This window comes from Antedon bifida, chromosome 4 (genome assembly GCF_963402885.1).
Source record: "Antedon bifida chromosome 4, ecAntBifi1.1, whole genome shotgun sequence".
In the NCBI taxonomy this organism is placed as follows: Eukaryota; Metazoa; Echinodermata; class Crinoidea; order Comatulida; family Antedonidae; genus Antedon; species Antedon bifida.
The window spans coordinates 23,694,710-23,718,411 of NC_136229.1; the positions used below are offsets into that span (position 1 = coordinate 23,694,710).

Here is a 23,702-nt window from a genome sequence, read left to right on the forward strand (position 1 = left end):
TAATAACCAGTTTGTGGCAGAGGAAGCGGCCGTTTTTCCAATTTTCACCAACCCTGCACTAGCACTTGTATACTTAAATAAATTTAAAACATCTTTGCCTCGTCCGCTATGGCCCTGAGATTAATCTTCCTATATCAAAATAATGAATTGTTTCTTAAGAATAATACTTACTTACTTGGGTTTAGAGGCTGGAAGCGTTGCTTGTTTGCCCCTCATTACTTCTCCAGTGCTAAGGAATGCTAATAGTAGCAATCAGGACGGAGGGAGTGAACCATACACTACTGTGAGCCCTGACAACCGCACCACTTCAAGTCAATTTATCTGCCACATCCATCTTGAATCAAATTTCAGGTTGCCATTCAAATGTGCAAAACAAAATTGGAACAAGTTGGAATGAGCTGAGCATGCAATAGTACCCCCAATCATAGAAAATAATGCATGGCACATAGGAATGCACCAATCAAATGGCAAGGATGCATAGGGAAAACAGTTTATTTATGGTTATAAATTAATTTACTACTCTATCAGAATCATTGGATAAACAAACTAAGTAGCATCACAATCCATTGAAGGAAGTTACAAATTAGCTAAAATAATGCTTACTATTTAGTTTTTCTTGTATACTTACATCATGTGAATAGATTGCAATCAGTTAAAAGTTATAAATAAATAAAACCAATGTTTACTATAGTTTTTTTTAGGGCATGGCTTATTTATCTTGGCAACATCAGCCTAGCTTAATACTATATTCATTTTATAAACAAACTAATACCATATTAATCAGTTAAATGACGGCACTTGAGTAGGTGACGGACATTTTGTTCATGTAGATAAGACCACAGGAGTTGTTTGAGCGTAGACGCAAGGTACACACCGAGAGGATGTGGAGATATTTACTCGGATATGATCCCCATTCAGTGCTGCATGCTAGATAGTAGTATTTGTATAGGTGAAAAGGTTAATGAATTCTCGTTAATACTACGTTGTATGCTAAAGTGGTACACTATAATGACAGTTGTTTCTGAATTGAGTTGCTAATTACTTAGGAGAGTGCTAGTGAGTCAGTTAATGAGAAAGGCATGTTATATAGTTCAGAGGTTAATGTTCCATTTTAAAGTTTTTTAAAGTTTAGAAACAAAAAAGAAGTTGAAAATGATTCTTACAAAAATGCATTTTCATAAGATTCAAATTTCTTTAACATTGTGAAAAAATTGTGTTGTCAAGCCAGAAGTGCCTTAAGCTATGTCTACACTATCAAACTAGTTTGACAAAAAAAGTTTGATGTGCCCAAATATGATATGACATCATCATGTCCATATATAGGCACATCACATTTTTTGTCACCTAAAATTTGATAGTTTAGACAGAGCTTTAGAAAGTTTTTAAAAAAACATTCACACTGCGATCTGTATCATCTTCCTATGTTGTACTTTTCCTAGGTAAGTGCCCTCTATAATTCAACATATGTTACATTTTACTGAATTAGTTTCTGCTCCAATCATCAGGCAGTATAATAGCCGTAGTGCTGAAGTTTTATTTAAACTTGAAATAACATAAAAAAATGCAGAATATATAGCATTTGGTTGTTTACTAGCTATTTTTGAAAAATGTGTTTTTTAAATTTCTATGAAACAGCTGATGAATATTGATAATTAATGTCATCTTATTAAATTTGAAGATTTCTATCAGTGTGAGAATTTTAAAAATATTAATTGACTAGAAAATCATTGACCACATAACTAAAAGAAAGCGGTTTGATTTTAATAGACGTTTTGTTGAATTAAATCTTTTACATGCTTCAAATCTCTGATCATCCGACAGATAAAGCGTCCATGTGCACAATCTGCTAACCGCTATCTACGTGGGAATTATTCCACTCATGGTGCATGAAATCGGACTGAAATTAATTTGCAATAATTTTGAGTACCTAGATGCTTTCCAGGCATCCCTGACTGAAGGAGATCTGCAAGGCGGTTCTTTTGACACCATTCAGGGGCAAATCAAGGGTCCCCCATTTTTACAGCTAAAATGAAATTATCAACTACTTATTTCATAGTTCTATCTTTATATCTACTGTACAGCAGGTTTAATAATTTAAAACTTTCCTATTCTATTAATTATATATTCTCAAAGCATTAATATCAGGATATAAAATTGAATTTTAGTTTATAAAAGTTTATATCAAAGTATACATAGTATAATAAATTACAATGTTATGATAAATATCCAAAGTAATTTGATATACACATGTAAGGAATTGCTATATGGTATGTTATTATATTATTCCATTTATGTTGAAATGAATGTTATGACCGATCTTATTAACCACTCTCTCTGTTTAGTTTTATTACGTTGGATGTCAGTCAATGTTTGTTTAGTACTGGTTGTACCTTATGAGGTAAGTTGGCCTAAACCACTTGACTGACCCATTAATAATATTGTATGTACACTTTAATTGCACCATCTTCTGGCTAACATGCATATTATATATTGACTGAAGTGCCTTTATGGACAATGTGACATGAAATATAAGATATGGTTATGTTTAAGGACTATACCATTATTTTCACAGGGAACAGACGGTCTTTCTCTGTATTTATCAATAATAATCCACATTTCTGCATGATATCTGTGATTTTAGCACCTTACTTCTTACTAAGTGTCTTTACTTGTCACAATTGCACCAGGGACCTGTAAAATAAGCACCAATTTACACATTCATCTATGCACTCATATTACTGCTAATATGATTTTGAAGGGTTTTGATTTTTGATACAAATGTATCCAATTAGCTTATCAAACAGAGCCATTGCGTTTAATATTTCTTTTAATGGCGAATTTAATGTGAATACCTAATTAGGTTAAAATATGTATTTAACAATTTTCTAGCACGAATCCTTGACAACTACTATCTTAAAAAATAATGTTGTTGATTAGATTACAATAAAAAGAAACTTATTTTATCCCAAATAAAACAAATAGCAAGGTGCAATAAAAATAATATTGACATAGTCTATTTTACAAAACGATTAGACTATTGTAGGTTGTGCATACTGTATGATACTAGAGGATTGGAACGTTGTATATTAAAATGGTAATATAATATTTGATCATTCCTATACATGTCATAACCATTTTGTGTATAGACATAATGCAAGCAATCCGGGTCAAACACCTTTTATTATTTACCTTGAGACAAGCATGAGGCCAGAAAATCAAATAGTAATATAAAATGGAAGAGTCCAAAGCTAACAACAGGCCTCATTGAGTGTAATTTGTGTGTAGTGGGGACCTTATCATGTGGATCACTTAACTCTGGATAGCACTCAATGTTGATATACATTTTTATCTGTGTGCTTGCACAACAGTGTGTTGATATACAAAGACAACTAGCCCTGTTGAGTACATTTAGGCCTGACCGTTGTCATATTGACCGCATGTGAGGCTATTGTTGCAGTACGTATGGTAAGCTTTCGTTCATTATTGATCTTTACACTAAAGTCAGCCTTATGTATTGTAAAGGTATATTGTAGGTATCTTTATTAGCTTGTATGTGCAAAAGTAGCGCACTATCTTCACAGGTATGTACAGGAAGCATCATATTAATATACTCTTTTTAAAATCTTTTCATTATCATTTATTAAACATACTGTGCCAGCGAATCATACTGTACCTTGTGGTAGAGTACGGTCTACCACGTTTATTTGTGTTGGGCCAATTTACACATGAGTGGTAATGGTAGGTGGAGAACCGTGCCTTCGTAGAAGGCTGTATCCTAAGTGTTTTTCCACTCAACTGCCCGTCTGTTCAGCAGTTTGTGTAAATGGGCAAGAAATATTAAACATGGATTCTATATCTTTGTTTCCCGCTTACCATTTACTGCTTACCCTTACCGCTTACCTTCACTTCTCGTCTGTGTAAATTTGCCTTTACATGTTAGCGTAAACAACAACAATAAAAAGTATTAGATTAAAACAAAATGTTATCAAATTGTAAATATTTAATACAGCCAGACATGTTGTATCTGTGTTTAGTCTGCATGAGGGCGCTTCAGAAATAAAGGGGTTTTGTTATGCACACTTTACCATTATGCACACTTTACCTTTTGTCTTTTAATACCCATGTGTGCCACTGTTAAAAAAGTGTCGATCCAAATATTAAAATATTATATTATTACTTGTGCTGAAATAGATTTAAAAACGTTTGATTTGATTCTTGAACAATTAGGATAAAAGAGCAAAAAAAATGTAGGCCTATGTAAGTTTTCGAAATTTAGATCATATAAATTTTTATATTTAGAAATACGTGTGCCAACAATTCCCACACATATTCATTTAGTTGAAATGAAATGCAAGAAATATGTATTCAATATTGGGTTTATAAATATTGCAGCAGGTGCGCGGTGACAATGAGTTACATTACATTAGTGCAATCGTAGTTATTAATTACCTGACATTGTAGTAATTTATTCATTTCTAATTGTCCATTACTGTTACTGATAGCACTGTAATTATATGTACTGATGTACTAGGCCTACAAAATGGGGATGATTACAAAGCAGTCGAGTGCATGGCAAATCAGTTTTGAATCCAGGATTTGGAAATAGCAGAGGGGGCCTCAGGACCTAAAAATAGTCTGAACTTAACCAAATGTCTTATCTTTGACATGTAACTCTCAGAATTTAGGTTGGGGGTAAGATTAAGATATTTTGCTGTGCAAAACGCATAGGAGAAAATGTTTACTTGAATGGACAGATCTTTAGTGTTAGTTCATCTGCTTTAGCCAGGGTGTGTAATTCATCTGCAGGATGGGTAACTCAGGGTGTGTAATTTGTCCATCTCAAACTAAGTAGAGTAGACTGACTGATCGCATTTGAAAATCAACCTGCAGTGTACAGTACGTTGGATCATTTAAAGAATGGTTTAGGTCTTCACCTACCATTTCGTTTTAGCAGCAATTTAATTGAATAAAAGTAGGTGTGTTATCAAATTAAAATGAATGTTTGTATATCCATGCAATTGCAATAGAATAAATAATTTCATTTTGTGAAAGATGAAACGTTCTATTTTCATCTTTCACCTTATGAAATTATTTATACCATTGCACTCGTAAACATTCATTATTTGTATAATATAATATCCTGTAGTTATAGGATACAAAACAATGATTATTCTACTTTTATTGCAAGAATGCAAAGTGCTTTAGATTAACAGCATGTGTTGCACATGTAATGTGTACAAGATTTGCAGTATTGTTTCAATTTCAGATCAATAAAATCTCTCAAAGTGATTGTATATGAACATCAAAGTAATATAAATTGAATTTAAAGGTTCTTGAATGTGTTACAATCCAATTTCACTATGTTAATAAAACGCTCTCGGTTGAAATGACAAAAACCTGGACGTGATGTTATGCATTCTACTTGTAAATTGTACAATTTGTCTTTAAACCTTAGATCCAGGGACCTTGATACTACTGGATAACACCAAATAATCATTTATTTGAATAGATTTATACTGTTGATTATAAAGTGTGTTCCTAAAAAAAATCAACCTTCTTACCCGAAATGTAATGTGTTTAGGCTTTCAAATGGTCAAGATATTATAGTAGTTGCATCTCAAGGTCAACAGACGTCCATCAAATAAACGTTATTTTACATTACAGCGCAAAAGTTACACAGCAATTCTTAAGTCCATTTAAAACATTTACTATATTTTAAATTCTGCTGCCATGGAATTGAAAATTAAAATTAATAAAAATATCAACAAATGTCTTATCCTCTATAAATTGTTGGTAACTGATGGTTTTGTACAATTTTGTTTTAATTTCTTCTTTCTGAAATATTATTTTGGTGGGGATGTTTTACACCACAATAATTTTGGACTCATCCTACTATGACAGGCGCAAACTGCATGCTGAATGCAATATGTCTCTGTAATTTGTCAATGTCACAACTCTATTGTTGGCTCTGGTGCCATTTAGTGTAGGACTCATCCTTTGATTGTCAGGGGCAACTTTTGATCATTCATGACTAAGTATGATTTCACAGAGGAGGTAACCATGCTCGCACATCACACCATCGCAACATCACAGTCCAATAAACTCTTTCAATGCTCATAGGTTTACGGTTGCACAAATTTACGTATACTTTCGGTCGCATTGAACTTTTAACATGTACTTACAATGGTAGTAACGACCCGAGGCGCTCCTTCATTGTTTACAGTCAAAGAGGCATTGCTAAATATGCTTTATTACTAAATCTGCCGATCTCTGTGGTTTTTATGAGGTGTCTCCCTAAAGATACAATCAGTATTGTGCATTTTAGTGTGCTTTGAAATTCCATGATTATTACAGTTAGCTAATCCGAGAATTAAATTGCTATTTTGTTTGCTTTTAATGTAAAGTTTTTTCTACACGTGCAATCCTTGACATTGTATTGTTAGTAGAGGTATACTGTAGTCATTTCTTTAATTGTGACATGTAAAGTAGCTGTTGGTTTGATTCCTTTCCATCATCAGACATCCCGATAATCGCTGATGATATTTTGAGTCATCTTCTCGATAAAGACCAATTTTGCTGATTTTTTTTTTATATGGAAAAAAAATCCGATAATTGTATTATTTAGTCTAGTACTATGATACGATACGATACGAGAAAAGTTTATTGCAATTTCAAAATACATTAAAATTGAAGTTTAACAAAAATAAATATGTAAAAATACAGTATAAATCTTATGCATAAAAATATAAGTAATTTTTAGAAAAATACATATACATCTATATACTATATAAAAGAACGGACATTACAATTAGAAAAGGACAAAATTGAAAACGACAAAAAGACTGTTACTGTTAACTAAAGGTGAAAAATGTGTTTCCTTAACACATTTCCACCTTGCCAAGCACCTGGCATATAGATGCCAATGCTGATTCTTTTATAGTTTGGTATATTTTTACAATTTTCCTCTTAAAACAGTAAGTGCAATATTGCAGCAGGCATATTGGAAGTTAAATTTGTTTTTAAATGTAACATATTGCATATTTTGATTGTATTTTTGGCCAACGCCCCTCTTAATATTGGTTGGAAAGTTTAATTATAAGTCATTATACAGTATAGTAACAAATTACAATTATATAAAACAAATGAATTAAAAATGTGATGGTTGAGTAACTTTATGCTGACATCACTCTTTCAAGTTGCCTACACAATTTATTATTTTATAACATTCCTTTAAAGGTGTTTGACGTTTGTAATACTAGTAAACTAACAAGGTTGAATAATTAGATCGTTCATTCGCTTAATTTACTTTTCAAAGCGTCGGCACATTAGTCGGCTAAAGAATGCATTCAGCTGACCTTGAAACTAAAGGTCAAGATTATAAAACTAGTTTTTCGGAAAAAATAAATTGAAGCTTTAGTGATCAATATGACTATCTTTTGAGTCACCAAAGACATTTTTTTATTTAATTGTTATGCATACGATACTCTTACTGCTGCGTTGATTGATTTGTTCCGAACAAATAAAAAATGTAGTCAGAATAGATGAACGTTAAATGAATACTTACAGATTTTCTTTGGATAGAACATTTTAATGTATTTAATTTAAAAAACAACTTTTTACCCAATAAACCATAATTTAAATGAAAAAAATGGAACTGGAAGCCCATTGCCTGGAAGAAAACTATCTGGTAAAATTTTAAAATGTAATAACATATTTCTATATGTTTATTTTTTTATTTTTTGGGGGGTGGGGTGGGGTGGAGTTGGTGGCTAATAGCGCTTATATAACTGGAAAATGGCCTATTTATTTGTCATGTTTTGGGTGACAATAAATGTTGTAGTTTGTAGTTATAATAGCCTATTTATTTCTTCATACATGAAGAAACAAAAATAATGTAGTTCTGTATGATGCAGATCCTAGTAGTTACAATTCCAGACAGATTGTCTAAAAGTAAACGGCTTTAAGTCTAAAGCCACGTCTTATAAAGTCAAAATCTGAAATAAATTGTCTTTCTCTTTTTTTCCTCTGTCGAAAAAAGATGGATCGTTGTAGCATAATCAGTTCGTTGGCCTTGTAAAATACATAAACATCTCGTATTATCTGTTAGTACGGCGGTTTAGAACTCTGTACAACTGATGGCAACAGGAAATCCACTTGTACAAATCTTGAGCATTAGTAATTAATATCGGACTTGAAATCATTAGGATTGCCATTAAACACGGTGGTAACAGTACTTTATGCTGCAATGGATTTGCGGATACTAGCGCCGTTTTCATTTGTGCATCGATTCGTTTGAAATTGCGGCATCCTCGAAGCAATCACACAAGTTCACAAATGAGTGAACATTGTTTGGCAGGTGGACGATTAATTAAATGTAGTGCAAAGATGTACTCCAATTTTGCACTCAGTACATAATTGATGATTTGGAGAAATAATTTCACCTATGATATAAAGAATCCAGTTTTCTATCAAGGTTAGATTTACATGATTTTTTAAAATTAGGATTTATATATAACAGGTGGTAGATTCTGGTGTTTAAGTAGGACATTATTTTAAGCTTGGCATTCTGTATCTAGGCTTTATATTTTATTGAGAAAGTTACTTAACTATGAGGTTATGGCAATACTTACTTTCGATCTAAAAGATGTGTTATAATGTTGTGCAGGAGAAGTTTTAACTTTTAGTAATAATTTTTATGATTGAGGTATTTACACTATTTTCACTACGGAAAAAGGCATTTATGCAAATGAAATGCACTGCAACACTTGCGCAAACGAGACACTTAAGAAAATGAGGTGCATACTGCAACAATTGCACACATTAGGCACTTATGCAAATGAGATGCACTGCAACACTTGTGCAAACAAGGCACTTATGCAAATGAGATACATTGAAACAGTTGCGCAAACGAGGCACTTGCATAAATAACTTGTACAAATGAGATTTTTGTTTAGTGTAAAAGGAGAGGGATTGCAGAATCGAATCGTTTCACTCCTGGTATTTTGTACATTCATGAATACTGTAGTATTATAACATATCTATTGAAACCTGATTTCATTGCATCTGTACCTTTCCCTAGTTGATTCCCTTCCTGTGTTTGCTGTTTTCATGCCCATCTGGTTGGCTGATGCTGGTTGCTATGCTTCTCTTGGTAATGCAAGCATTTTCTAAAATCTAAAAACTCTATTAGATTATAACGTTTTAATGCGATTACTCTGAGGACACTCATGGAAATAGAAACCTATTGAAACTCTTTTAGTAATCCTAAAATCGAAATAACCCTTCAAATTATTTAATAACTGCATTTAAAGATCACTTTTTGTGGTTTTATACAAAATTATTTCAGCACAAAGTGACTTGTTTCATATAATTAGTGATTGCTAAATGAGTCGCATTGCTCATGTCAGTTCCATGAACTTAATCTTAAGCTGAACAAGCTTACTTATTATGTTTTAATCTTAAGTCAAATGATTCATTTTGGATTCTTTAAGAGGCAATATGTTACAATACAACTTGATAATCCCAGTCGACTAATAAAATTGCTGTCACATACATATTAGCAACATTTTTACAGTAATTGAAAAGTCTGCTGGGCATTTGGTAACATATCCTGACACCTTTAAGGAATTTGTGGACTAGAACATGACATTTTAACACTGGGTAAGGTGTCTTGAAAACACAACTATATGTTAGCTGCTAAATTGTGGTTCCATCTTCCTGTTTTTCCTCACCCATTCTTTGCTCCTCGACCTTTGTCCTTCATTCATTTCATTCTCTTTCATTCATTTCATTCTCTACTTCTCCATTCTTTGTTATATTATTCTTTTCTCCCATCACACCCCTCCTTCCTTCCTTCCATTATTCACCATTCCATTCATTGCTTCCATATGAATTCAATCAGCTTGTTTTTTGGGTTCCCTTGAATCCTGAGTGAAATCTATTCATTACAATTTAGGTAAGTGGCGCCCTCTATGATTTGAATTTGTTAGGATTGATTCATTGATCTCATACCTGTTGTATGATCATTTTAACTTTTTTTTCTTTTCCAAACCTTTTGGATATCAAACAAAATATGTTCTTTTACATAAACTATAAACATAAATTATTTTTGCTAGTATTTTTGTAGTTGTGATTTTTTTGATATATAGTCAATAAAGTTTCTCTTATATCTTCAGTTTAAATGTCACACCGTCATCTATGTCTCTCGTTGCAGACACATGGCCTAACAATCACGCTTAATGTGATTCGATTTAACCGCTTACATACCATGTTGAACAGTGCCTTGGGAGACGCGTAACGAACGTCACGTTTGTTGAAAATGTATTACAAGGATTTTTTCAATTTTTGTCTGCGATTTAAAGTTGTCTTTAGATGGTCTAAGAGATTCAACATGATTTAATTGACAATGTAGTTGCAGTGTTTCAAAGCTTAAGAGTAGAATTAACGAGAATCCCGGCTTAGTACAAGCTGACTTTAGTAAAACTTACCATATTTATGTCTTGTTATACGCTTTGGCTATAAAATCTTTCTAATCTTACCATCTTTTATCGAAGACAGTGATTGGTTGCTTTCTATTATTACATTCAAAGTCGATGTGTACCATCCCTCATAAAGAAAAGTTTGATTATTGTTTTGTTCGGTCGAATAATATGTGACATATTGAAATAAACAGCCTGTTCAATTAGCAAACCCCTAAATAGTAACAGAAAATGAACAATCACTAGAGTAAGTCTGGTTTTGGGAGAGTTTCTTGTTTTCAGAGTGCTTGGTATTAGAGAGTTTACTGCAAGGCTGGAAATTCACCTCACCCTCTTTTATTTTTGCTATGTTGAAAAATTCAAAACTAGCTATGTTTTCTGTGCTTTCTGTATTTTTGGAGAAAATAGTTACTTTTTGTCTAGAAAAGTTGCTAGGAGGCTTCAGTAGATTTGCCAATGTCTGTAAATTCTTGCTTTTTGCTATCTTGGTAACTGTAGTTAGATTTTACTTGTTAAGATTATCACAAAATAGCAAAGTTCTAATCGATAAAAATGTATCCATTGATTATGTATTAAAATGAATCACAAATATATAGGGATTTCACATGACCAGGGTCAAGAACCACGAGCACAATGATTGTGTTATCCCACTGCCACTTCCTCGACCTCCCAAAGTGAACAAGTGCACGCATAGCAAACATTAAACGCTCTATTTGCTGTCCAAGTATTAAAGGCCTAACTAACTACAGCATGCTCATCCCACACAAATGATATTTAACCTCCGACACACGTGTAGCGGCTGTGCGTAAAGAGCAGCAGGCTTAAGACCTTAAATACGAGTCATTCACGTCAGAACGTGCATGACTTATCCGGTAATTCCCACAGAATATTAAATGTCACTAAATATCCTAAAAATAGAATCATGCTAATTGCTAATTATGATATGATGACATTTTACTAGTAATTCCCATATTATATTAGATTATTAATACAAAGCTACGTTACTCATTCATTTCACAGGGAAGTGTCCGTTTCCTTGTTGATAGAGGTGTACCCTGAATAGGGATGTCAAACGAGGGGTTCCACTTAAATATGGTTTAAATTAAATGCAAATAGTAGATGATCCTCCCAACTTCTTCTTCCTTCCACCATTCGTGCAATACCTAGCTTTTGCTTTGGGATGGTAGACAAAAGAAGGGATGTTAAATCGATCAAATACAGTAAGATAAGATAATGAAGGAACACGAGGATTCGCTGCAAAACGATAAAGGTTTCCCTAGACAATAGTAATTACAGGCATATGCAGGATATAAAATATAGATGTTGCATCATTGAAATTCGCTATTGGATATGCTGAATAGATGAAATATAAATGAACATCCTGAATTTATAAAGCGCCTAATGTGAACTAAGCCCTGTAAATATTATTACTCTGGTCATTTTTGAATCAAACATGTATGGAAACAAAATACTCCCATAAATGTTTCAGCTATAGTAATCAACACAGTTTGTGCTTTGACCTTACTAGGTACCCGTTTGTACACCTTGGTGGAGAGAGGCAAGCGTAAAGTAATGTGTCTAAAGGATACAAGCAACGCGACAAGATTTGAATTCACGATCTCACTCTGTCATAGTGCAACGTCCAATATATTGCACACACACACCCCCCTGGAATGAAAGAAATGTATATATTGTGTTTATATGCATATTTACAGAATAATATTATCTTTACCATCTATCTACCATCCCAAATAAAAAGCTAAGTATCGTTGAAATCCGCAACATGAACACGTGCACTATCTCCTTCAAGGTTTAACATTTCATCATACTGTACAAATATGTAAATGTAATTATTTCAAATATAAGTCTTTAGAATAAGATGATCCGTAAAGCTGATACCATTAGGGAGAGAGATTTATTGTATTCATCATTTAAGCTATGTTATTTATGGCTATTGTGTATAATAATGGATTAAAATGAGAAAAAGGGTCATTGGATAAGACACTAATCTTATTTTAATATGAGATACAAATCTTCAGATAACTATTATTAAATAATGTAAAGTACGAAAATTCCTTTGTTTAATGTATAACATAAATTTGTTTTAAAGAAAAGAAAAGTATACTGATTTGTGAATAACCCTACAGTGTAACACTACACTACTACTCTTCACATCTTCCAAACCCCCCACCCCGCAATCTAACTTTACATGATTGTTGTGAGCATAATTCAGTATTTTTTTCTTGTTTTATTTGCATCGTCGAACACAAAGACCTCTGAAAATGAAGTACATAAAATAAAGCACCGAGTTTAACTGTGCCCATACTACCTGCAATGGTGCCAATGTGTTTTTGAGAACATATGTTAATATGTGTCATACGCTATCAAATCAACTAGACCGTCCTCTAATCACCATCACGCCGGTGCAACATGGCAAAGGCCTCAGCTGAAATTCTCAGTTCCCATTAGCTATATTGATTTTACTTAATATTATTGACTGGCAATTCAAACATGATATATGCTTGCCTCCGGTGCCTTTTCCTGCTTTAGATGCTGCAACAAGAATGATGTTTTACAATCTTCATTTAGATTCACATTATTTGATTCACAGAGCTGTTAACAGATTCATTGCACCAATTTGAAGTAAAGAGGTCTCTATGGCGATGTCGAACCATCATAGCCACTACCAAAATGGTGGCCTTCCTGGTTACAGTGGCATGATGGGACACATGCATTTGCACATGAACCAAGGAATCGTGGGGGATAAGCATGATTGTCAAGGTGAGCATGATCTGATATTTTTTAAACATCCTGTTCACACACAAACAAATTGGTTAAAACTCTATTCAGACTAAATTTGATGTGTTGCGATGTATTGTGTGTGTGTACCTTTGGGCATGATGTGGCTTAGTTATTTACCCAGGTAAAGTTGGTGATCTACCCATCGATTTTAGTGATAATTGGTCCATATACAACATACCCTTACAGTAAATAACTAAGCCTAAATGGGCCCTTATTTTATTTCCGCAATTCATAGAAAATACCGGCTCACTCACTCACTCACTCACATTTTAGGTTTTAAAATAGAGTCTAGTCTCTTAAGTCCACACCGTTTTAATATGTATAAATTCGTATTTATATTTAGCAGTTAATCTGAGAAGTAATTTCAACATAGAAATTGTTCTTTGAATAGATCCTAGATTACTATAATTGCGGTTTGTAATTCAAATGTTAAAATTCTTAGAATTATTATAATTATAGATTAAAAAAAAAGTAAAATCATTATTATCGTACCGGCGCAGGTTTAATCATGTATGGGGTATAACTCGCCTAAGTTTGAATTTATTTTCATTCCGTATTATTCATGTGGCCGTCCACTGGCAGACAATTGTTTGTTAACGATTGGTAGGTAAGTTTGTAATAGCTTAAAATAAGTTTTCACCCAGTCTATACTGTCTTCCTGAGCCTAGGTAAGCTGAACTTTATGTGACAAAAGAATGTGATGTGCCCATATATGAACATGATCATGTCATATCATTTGTGCATATCACCCTCAACCTATGAATGTATGAAATTATTATAAAGTAGGTTTATTTAGCAAAGAAAAGAAACAATCTTTGGTTTTGTAGAAGTAGATGGTAGACAAGTCATGTATTTATTGTCAACGTAGGGAAATGAGCTGTTGCTGAAGCTCCTTGTACTAAGTCTCAGTATTATGTGGTAGGGTCAGGATAAGGAGGGGCCCAGCCGGCCCAGGCCCACCTAAATTTTGAAAATTGTAATGCAAAGCTCAGCCCTTCGTTTCACCATTTTTAGACCCTGGGCCTCCTATTTCAAAATCCTGGATCCGCCACTGCAGGGTCGCCAGTTCCTTTCCACGTCGCCATATCCTCCCTAGTTTTTTTCAACCAGATACTCATTTACAGCTGAGTGAACTGGGAGTTGCTTATGATAGTCAAGTGTCCTAACCACTCAACTAATGCAACCACAAATGCAATGAATTTGAGCAATTTAACTCTTTTAAGTACAAAGTCAAATATAATGCTAATTAGTATGCGTACATCGGTATTGAAATAGTCATGGCGAGTTAATTTTAGAACATTATTAAAAACAGTTAAGTTTATCGTTATTATTACATTTATTATTCATTTTATGGATGCATTTGAAAATATATTGTGTGAAAACCGTGATATTAAAATAATTTGATGTTTTATTTTAAAATGGTTAAATATTGTTAATAATTTTCTAATAACATTATTTGTTCTATGGATTTATTTGAAGCAAGTTAGAATCTTAAATTAGTGATATTAAATTAATTTAATGTTTGAATGTTAATATTGTTATCTATTGGATCTTAAATATTTTCAAACACTTGAAAGAGAAATGTGAGTTCTGTCTGAAACAAGATTGGTTTAAAAAAAAAGTTTTAATATTGCTTTTTATATTTCGATTTAAATAAAAATGAACAGATAATATTGATTGTGAATAATTTAATAGTAGCATTATTATTCTTAAATATTAACAGTTAAAAATTTTAATAGATGTTGGTGAGATTAACAAGTTTTATTATAAAATATTGAATTTTAGTCAAATAATTGTATCGATTTTTTTAAATTTATTTATTTATGAATAATCTAGGTAATAATAAGCTACTTAACTATTGATTATGATATATAAATATAATATAATAGTATAACTGATGAATATAGAGGCTCTACAGGGTTTTAATGAACATCTGCCAGTTGAACCGTTGTAACATATGATTCCTTAAGCACTGGCCATGGTTCATGGAATTTAATAGAATATTGACTGGATTTGAGCGTTTTTGATGAGGCTTTTTTTGACCTAAAGTGTAATCCCTAGATACAGTGGTTGGCAGGCAGTAGAAGCCTTTATAACACACTGATGCTGTTCGCTATGTATATCATGCACACTAATCCCATCATCATATTCATAAAGCGGAGCAAATTTGTAACAGTGTAAAACCAGTGTGTGCATGCGTCTTCTATTCAGGAAAGCTATACATTCCGCCGTATCCGATCCTGCCTTCATTTCTGACAGTTAGCCGCATTTTCCTGTCTGCTGTGCGTCCTCCACTTCATATGTTACAGAATATTGGATAATTATTTTTGATTTGTTTGTTTTTTATTGGACTTAACCGTGGGAAAGTGTAAGTTTGTGCTCAACTAGTAATAACTGATAAATAGTGGTTTTGGTATAACACGTGGAGTGATGTCATACTGTATTCTGTAGTCAATTACATCATGTTTAATATCAGTATTGTACTGTAGTTCTATTAAATCATACAAACTTTCATTTAATTTTTTAAAAACAAAAATTCAGTTATAATCTATAAACAGTGTAACAAAGTTTTCTTTTACTTTGTTTTTTTTTATTTATTTATTCCAAGATTTTAAGGCTTATTGGGGTCACAGGTCAACTTTTGTATGTATTATGTACAATAATTATTTTTTAAACTCTTACAAAAAAAAAGTGTTTTCAGAATTTTTTTTTAGAGTGTTTTTTTTTGTCTTATATGTTGAAGTTATAGTTATGATTAATTTGTATTTATTTGGTTGAAAAACTAGCATGGTGTTTAGCACCCTTTTGGTTTTTTTATATTTGTTTGTTTTATATTTTTGCAGAAATTGAAATAAATAAATATTTTTATCATACCTAGGAAAGATTGTTACAACCCCTTTTATTTTGCGCATATTACTGGTTCCGTTATATAATTATATATCGATCGTCATTTTAATTGGATGTGTTTATGTAAATGAAGATATTGTACGTTTTTGAATAAATTTGTCTCGGCTTCTAATTGTGTAAAATTACCATTTTAAAAAAAATTCCCAGAGCAAATCAGTTTTTGTATTTTAAAAAAAGTGATATATTTTAAAGGTCATCATCTTCTACTGACGTCAGCCTTTTCTGTTAATATACAAAATTATTTTTTACTTGTAAATACTCTAATTGACAAAACCATATATTCTTTACTTTTGACGTCATTCTCTTAACTTTTACATACAAAATTACAACATTTGACTGGTAAAATATCGTAATTGACAGAATATTCTTGTTCATGTATTCATTGAATGAGCTGCTGTATAAATTAATGACAAGGATAAGGTAGGTGTAATTAGTACTGGTACTGTAGTACCCTGTTATGTATAATAATTAGGCCCAGTACGTACATGAGCTACAAGATGAGCTAGTAGCAGGTAGGAAATTCACTTTATTCATCTGAATCTAAAATGATATTAAAGCATGAATTGTTGAGCGAATATAGTGTATGTTTCTTGTGTGGACAATCTTGTTCGTGTTTATGTACTCACCTAATCTGCATCTGTTCCCATCTTTCCGATCCCAGGTCCTGGGTTCAGTTCCACACAGTATGCATAGTTTTTGTAATTGGAAAATCGTGTTTGCCGAGTAAACAGATGTACTGTAGGTTGTCCTCTAGTCCTACTCAACCTTACTCAAGTCTTATTACTTAATGTTAGTAGAAATGATTATATATGACCTAGACAAGCACATTATGTGTTTAATTCATTTTGTATATCATTACAATTTTACAATGAATAAATTGTTTATATCATTTATAGACGATCTAGATCTTGATTCCCTCGTGAATGGATTGAGTTCGTTTCCTACGCCTCTGGATTCAGACGATCAGCACCTGTTGAGTCAAGACGACCTAAATGAATCCTCTGATTACGAGCCATCTGATCATTCCAGTTCACCCCCGATTCATTCACACTCGCCCCTTGTTCATTCTCCGACGACATACTCCAACAGCCACGGCTCGCTTCTTCAGAGAGTATCATCGCCAACTCAAGTTGTGAGATTTCACAGGCAACACAAAAGCCTTATAAAGAGCAAGTCTCTGCCGATTCGCCAGGGCATGAAAAGTGACATCCCAGATCCATTTCCGGATCTTGGGGGCTATCAACAAACAAGGATTGCAACATCAATGGTAAGAATAACATATTTGTTTTCATTCCTAACAAATAAATTGTTTGTACATCCCATAATACATGCTAATCAGTTTAGAAAGTAGAACCATGACCCAGCCTTATGGCACGTGTTCGAGGCTCACTCTCTTGATGGTTCTTGTGGTAGAATGAGTCTTCTCTGATAAGGACTATAAGCCGTATGTCCAGTGTACACAAACTGCTCTTGTGCATTTTAGATAACATAGTACATTTTCGAGATGAGTAGGGGGTAATATCCCGGTGTATTAATGGACATATGAGAGTCAGAAACTTAAGGAAGAAGCATGTACAGTAGTTAAAAAGTGAAGTCCACTAAAAACAAAAGATGTCGGGGCCTATTTGGAGTAAGCTCTCGTAACTTTCGTAAATTTATTCCAAACACGAGGATGTCCACTTCTGTGATTTAATAAACATACTTTTATCAGAATATTGGTGGTGTCATGATTGCCAAGGAATTAATATTTGATGAGAGACACATTTTTCAAATTGCTGTAATCTGTATTTTATCTAACTTAAATTGTATCTTTAAATAATGAGATTATGAAATTTGGTAAACAAATATTATTAAGTTTTGCAGAAAAAAGTATGATCAATGACATCATAAATGAATACAGTTTCCCCTGAATAGGCATTGGCTGTTTGTTATAGTTATAAAACATGTTGCCCCTCATTGTTAAACCAGAAAATGTCGCCAAAATTGTGGAGCCATTCGACCTTGGTCCACTGCTAAATTTTGAAATTTACAATGCAAATGACAGGTCATAGGTCAATTTTGGAACTTTTTAGGCCATGCACCCCTCTATTTCAAAATATTGATTCCTCCCCTGGGTGTCCACTGGACAGGGGTTCTTTACTGTACTGAATCCAATACAAGTCATATTTTTAAGTATAGTAAATTTTATTTTATACAAAATATGATGTTGATAAATTTTATAATTTTAATTAACAATCCTCAAATTTAAATCTTGTATTGATAGAATTCAAGTACAAAAGCAATTTGTAAAATTGCCTTTATAACACAAAAGGGTGTGGGTACAGAACCGACCGAGTGATTCATTTTATTAAGCCTAGTAATTGCCTCTCTATAATAGTCAATTTCTTTGTCTTTCTTATTTTATAGCGTTATCCATACATACTTTTATTGCAAATCATTATACAAATTTCTGCTGTTCAAATACGAGACAATTGACCATTAAATTTATTCATTCGTTTTCCATTTTTCAGCTATTGTTATTTTACTCTCGTTAACGTTAATTCAATCCTCTCTTGTGTTTTTTTTATGTGATGGTAATGATACCTGGCGTCAGATATCAATTTCATTGTCTATTGCTCCGAGCAATTCCAGGTCTGTAATGATTTTTACCGAGTACATTTTATCAAGTTAGCTTTTAATCGTAAAGATCTGACTTTATTCTAGTACTAGTTTGATATTATAGAATTTTATAGAAAAATATTATAATCAATATGTACTGTAAATATTAACTTCAACTATTAAAATTTCCTTGCAATTAAAATTACTAAAATTCATAAATTACTAAATTTGAATGTTTTTAATGATTTTACTTTTATCATTTTCATTTTGGATGAAATTTTAACTTTATTTTATTAATATTATTTATTAAAGATGTATTGTCTTAAAAAAATACAAAAAAAAACAAAAAACAAAATTCTGATTTCTTTTATAAAAAACACAAAATAAACAGTTAATTTTAACCAAAAACCCATCAATTAAAATGAATAACTATTATGTGACATTAAAATAAACTAATCAAAATAAAAATGCTAATTATTTTTTTCATTAAACATATAATTAAGTTATATATACATTTATAATTTTAACTAATATTTTCATTTACGACAAAATTATAGCCATATAATTTATCAATATTAATAATTAGGTTTTACATATTTTTACAATGATATAATTACAAGCTCAGCATTATGGAATTTACTTTCAGTCCACGTTGGTTTCTTAAATTTCAGTTCAATGCCGCATATCTATGCTTGAAATTACTACGTTTTCAATTAGATAATGTTACCCTTTTGTGAATAAGTTTAATTAATTGTGCTTCTCTCCTGGACTTGAATAGTGTTACCCCCTGTGAAGCTACTAACAATAGTCATATTTCTCTCCGGGTGAGCTCGCTGTCTATTTTTAATCTTGTTCTGATTTATAGCGTTAAAGTGGATTGTTTAATAATGTTTTTTGAACATCTTAATACCATTTATGAGTTAATCAAATTATAGTGTAGCACTTGCTGATTTGAATTTATATATAGGTGTTAAAGAGATGTTATCCAATCAAATTTGAACCATACCATGAAAGCCCCTGTGGTCTGGTAGGTTGTCTACGTATGAAGCAGAAAATGCCAGGTTCGAATCTCAGTTTGGATGGCCTTTTCTCATCTTCATTGTATATTTAGTCTATCAGTATTAACTTAACAGTTTCAGCATATGCCTGTCTTTACATTGTTATCCATTCTCACTTCTGAAGACGATCAAAGTATATTGATCAAAACGTTGGCAGTTCTTTTTTTAACTATATGTATGGGGTATACCGGGGGTATACCACAACTTCATATCAACATTATTATTCCTTTAAGTAATTAATTTGCATAATTTTTGAATGAGGGAGAAAATGAGCATTTTCTCAACCACATTACTGTTTTTAGCCTGTTTTTCCACCAGGTGGAAAATGTGTGTTCTTAAAGAAAATAACCTATGGTTACCTTTGTAATAAATAGTATAGTAATTATTATTGTACCTTTTCATATTGACGGTCTTCTATACATAACAGTAGTTTAATGTAAAATAGAACCTATTACCAAATGCAAAGTATACACAGTCGGCTCCTCTGTAGTCGATATTTAATATATCTCCAAGGTTGTGCCTATATAAAGATTCATTTGTAATTGGCCCTTAAGGCTTTCCATAGATAGGGATCCATTCATAATTGTCCCCTAAGGTCTTCCATAGGTAGAGATTAATTTTTAGTTTGTTCAGTTAATGTTGATTAATAGTAGTAATTCTAAGAAATTATTAATTGAATTTAGCAACAATGCTTGAGGTAAAACCTTGTTAGTATCAACTTTCATTAAATCTTGGATCAACCTTAATCTGGTGGATCTATCATATTTAATTGATATTCAGCATTTTATTAAATCAAAATCAGGTAGTAATCCTTCAAAGTCCCCCTTCACCTACATAATTTCAATGGCTTAATCCCCATGGTTGACTTGAGGAAATAGTGTAACTCTTCAAAATCATTTTTAACTTCCAAACTATTTGAAAATATATATTATAATCCATAGCCAGGATGGCTTGAGGGATTAGCAAACCCCCTTGTTTTCCTGAAGTTTCTTTTTCAAACTACTGTAGATATCAGGAGTGGAAGGGATGATGACCCTGTAGGCTCATACATTTTGACCATTTTGCAGAGAAAAGACCTCTTGTAAATAATCGTGGCTATAGGCTTAGATATCCACGTGGCTGTTGTTTAATAAATTACTTTACTCCTGCTGTAGCTTTACATTACCGGAAGTCAAAATGTGATCAAATCCTATTTATTTCTGGCTCATCTTCATTCAAGTAGGATTGCTTGTATCATAGAAAAATAATTTCTATTTAAAAAAAAGAAATACAGACATTGATAGAGTACATCTGTAACTATTGACATGATGAATGCACCAATAGTAGTAGACTAATCCATTAAAATGTTTAATGATCAACTTAACACCCGACAATGAGTTGGTAAAATAATACATTAATAAAAAAACAACAGGTTAGATTATTTAGATTAGCTGTGTGGCACAGGTAAATCTTAAAGGTAAAGCTTAACACACCTGAGTTTACAATTCAGGTGAGAAGGTTTGTACACTTAGGAACCTACTGTATTTTTTATACTAGAAAGTTTAGTAAACCTCTACTAAAAAGTTTTGTAAACCTTTACTAGAAGGTTGGGTAAACTTTACTCGGAAAGTTTGGTAAACATTTACTTGGAAAGTTTGGTAAACCTTTACTAGAAAGTTTTGTAAACCTTTACTCAGAAAGTTTGGTAAACCTTTACTAGAAAGTTTGGTAAACCTTTACTCAGAAAGTTTGGTAAACCTTTACTAGAAAGTTTAGTATCTTTACTAGAAAGTTTAGTATCTTTACTAGAAAGTTTGGTAAACCTTTACTAGAAAGTTTGGTAAACCTTTACTAGAAAGTTTTGTAAACCTTTACTAGAAAGTTGAGTAAACCTTTACTAGAAAGTTATGTAAAAATGCACTAGGAAAATTTGGAAAACATTTAGTACAAAGTTTAGTAAACTTTACTTGGAAAGTTTCGTAAGCCTTACTCGGAAAGTTTGGTAAACTTTACTCTGAAAGTTTTGTAAACTTTACTCGGAAAGTTTGGTAAACCTTGCCCAGAAAGTTTAGTAAACTAGAAAGTTTAGCAAACTTTTTGGTAAACCTTTAATAGAAAGTTTTTTTTTCAGAAAGTTTGTTAAACATTTAGTAGAAAGTTTAGTAAACCTTTACCAGAAAGTTTTGTAAACTTTACTTGGAAAGTTTGGTAAACCTTTAATAAAAAGTTTGCTGAAAGTTTTGTAAACCTATTAGAAAGTGTTTTACTACCTCATAACGTCAATGTTCTCTTAAAGATTGTAAACAACTTTTATAGTACTCTGTACCAAATGTGGCTACAAGATAGAAACAATTAATAACAATATCAATCAATAACAATGCAAAATGTGAATACATTTGTCGATGTAACAGTTTAAAGATATAAATCTGGTATTATTTTGAATCGTCTTTACAAGCCCACACAAAATGTCCTGCTTTTGGTCAAAGTAATATTAAAACATCATCAAAATATCCAAATTTACAGCATGTGAAAATTACCTGCATTGCAATATAGGTGTGTGGTAAATGGAATTTCATAAATTGTGTCCTTGATAAGATAATATTGTATGGTATTAATAAAAGATTGAATGATCATCTTATGACAGTTTATTTTGGGAATGACACAACTTGCTTTTACAGCCATGGACAGGTCACCACGTTTTATGGAAAGATCAGAGAAATAATGGGATTTCAGTTATTGTGTAAAGTAAATAAATTAATATGCATCGCTCAAATTTTTATTATATTGTTGATTACTTAAACACAGCTGCCGTAGCTTTAAAATTCATTGTGAATGTCACATTGTGAATGTCACACAAGAGATGCTTAATTAATCTGTTGAAGGTGGCGGTTAAATAAACCTTATTCAGGGAAGGCTGTGTCCAAAACACTTCCAAGTCTTTTACTTTTGTTATGAATTAAAATACTGTATAGCCTTTTGATAAAAGATAAAATTTAACAAAATTCTTTCTACCATACCTTTACATATTATTGGAATATGCATCAAAATAATATGGCATACTACAATCAACATGGTATACCAGAATTATTTATCCTATCTTTGCATTTGGATTGTGCATATTTAATTTTATTATTAATTATTAGAAATTTAATTGCTATTTTATTGTAGGAAAACTGCTAAAATATTATATTATTACTAAGCCTTTTCTGATGCTTTCAAAAGAAACAAAATACCAATTAGTTTAAAACAAAATAAATATGAAGCATGACATTTCAAATCTCAATTCCAATCATCATTTGTCTTTATATAAAAGAGTGATATTGCAAAGAAGCTTAAACCACAATTGCCTCTGTAGATGTAACAGGCATACTGGAAATGACCACAATGTGTAGATACCTCCCCCGCAAAGAATGGACTTGTCACTTAAAGCTATTCCATTTCCATGTCATTTAAGCCCCGCCTACTTCTATCACTGTCATACTGTGAACCAATCAGCAGGCTTTGAATTATGAGGCTTGAGTTGTGTAGAGCCTTGGAAAGTAATCACACATTATCACACTAGGACCAGCACCACCAATCAGCCTGGGTATTATCTTTCTGTTGTACAAAACTTTTTTGGTTTGTAAAGTTATATAAAAGACATTATATCAACATTGAAACTGGATTTAAAACCACAGTGACAGGTCGACTAAGTTGGATTTTTTCAACCGAAAGCAGTGGAACTTTTAATCATGCCTACTTGCTCGGCATTTGTGAATTTTCGTTGCGAAGCAACTAAAAGAAAAATTATGGAGAGCAAATTTTTAAGTGAAAATAATTGTGCGTTACGAAGGACTTTATCAGCAGGGCGCAAACGACGGAATGGCCAGGTAATATCTCG

The 23,702-nt window shown here is 32.2% G+C and overlaps 1 protein-coding gene across 7 annotated transcripts in view; it reads left to right on the forward strand.

Moving 5' to 3' along the window:
• The window catches only part of LOC144841487 (growth factor receptor-bound protein 14-like), a 72,001-nt gene that overhangs the window by 26,487 nt on the left and 21,812 nt on the right, over positions 1–23,702 (forward strand). For 3 of the 7 annotated variants that reach the window (XM_078697833.1, XM_078697836.1, XM_078697837.1), the window contains 2 exons: positions 13,090–13,259; positions 17,084–17,454. In XM_078697833.1, coding sequence (XP_078553959.1) covers positions 13,136–13,259; positions 17,084–17,454 — 495 coding nt within the window. In that variant the 5' untranslated portion in view covers positions 13,090–13,135. Of the gene's footprint in view, positions 1–2,342; positions 2,399–3,043; positions 3,095–3,294; positions 3,466–13,089; positions 13,260–17,083; positions 17,455–23,201; positions 23,692–23,702 lie in introns of those variants that run through there. The other 4 variants (XM_078697831.1, XM_078697834.1, XM_078697832.1 and 1 more) reach the window with 4 other exon arrangements.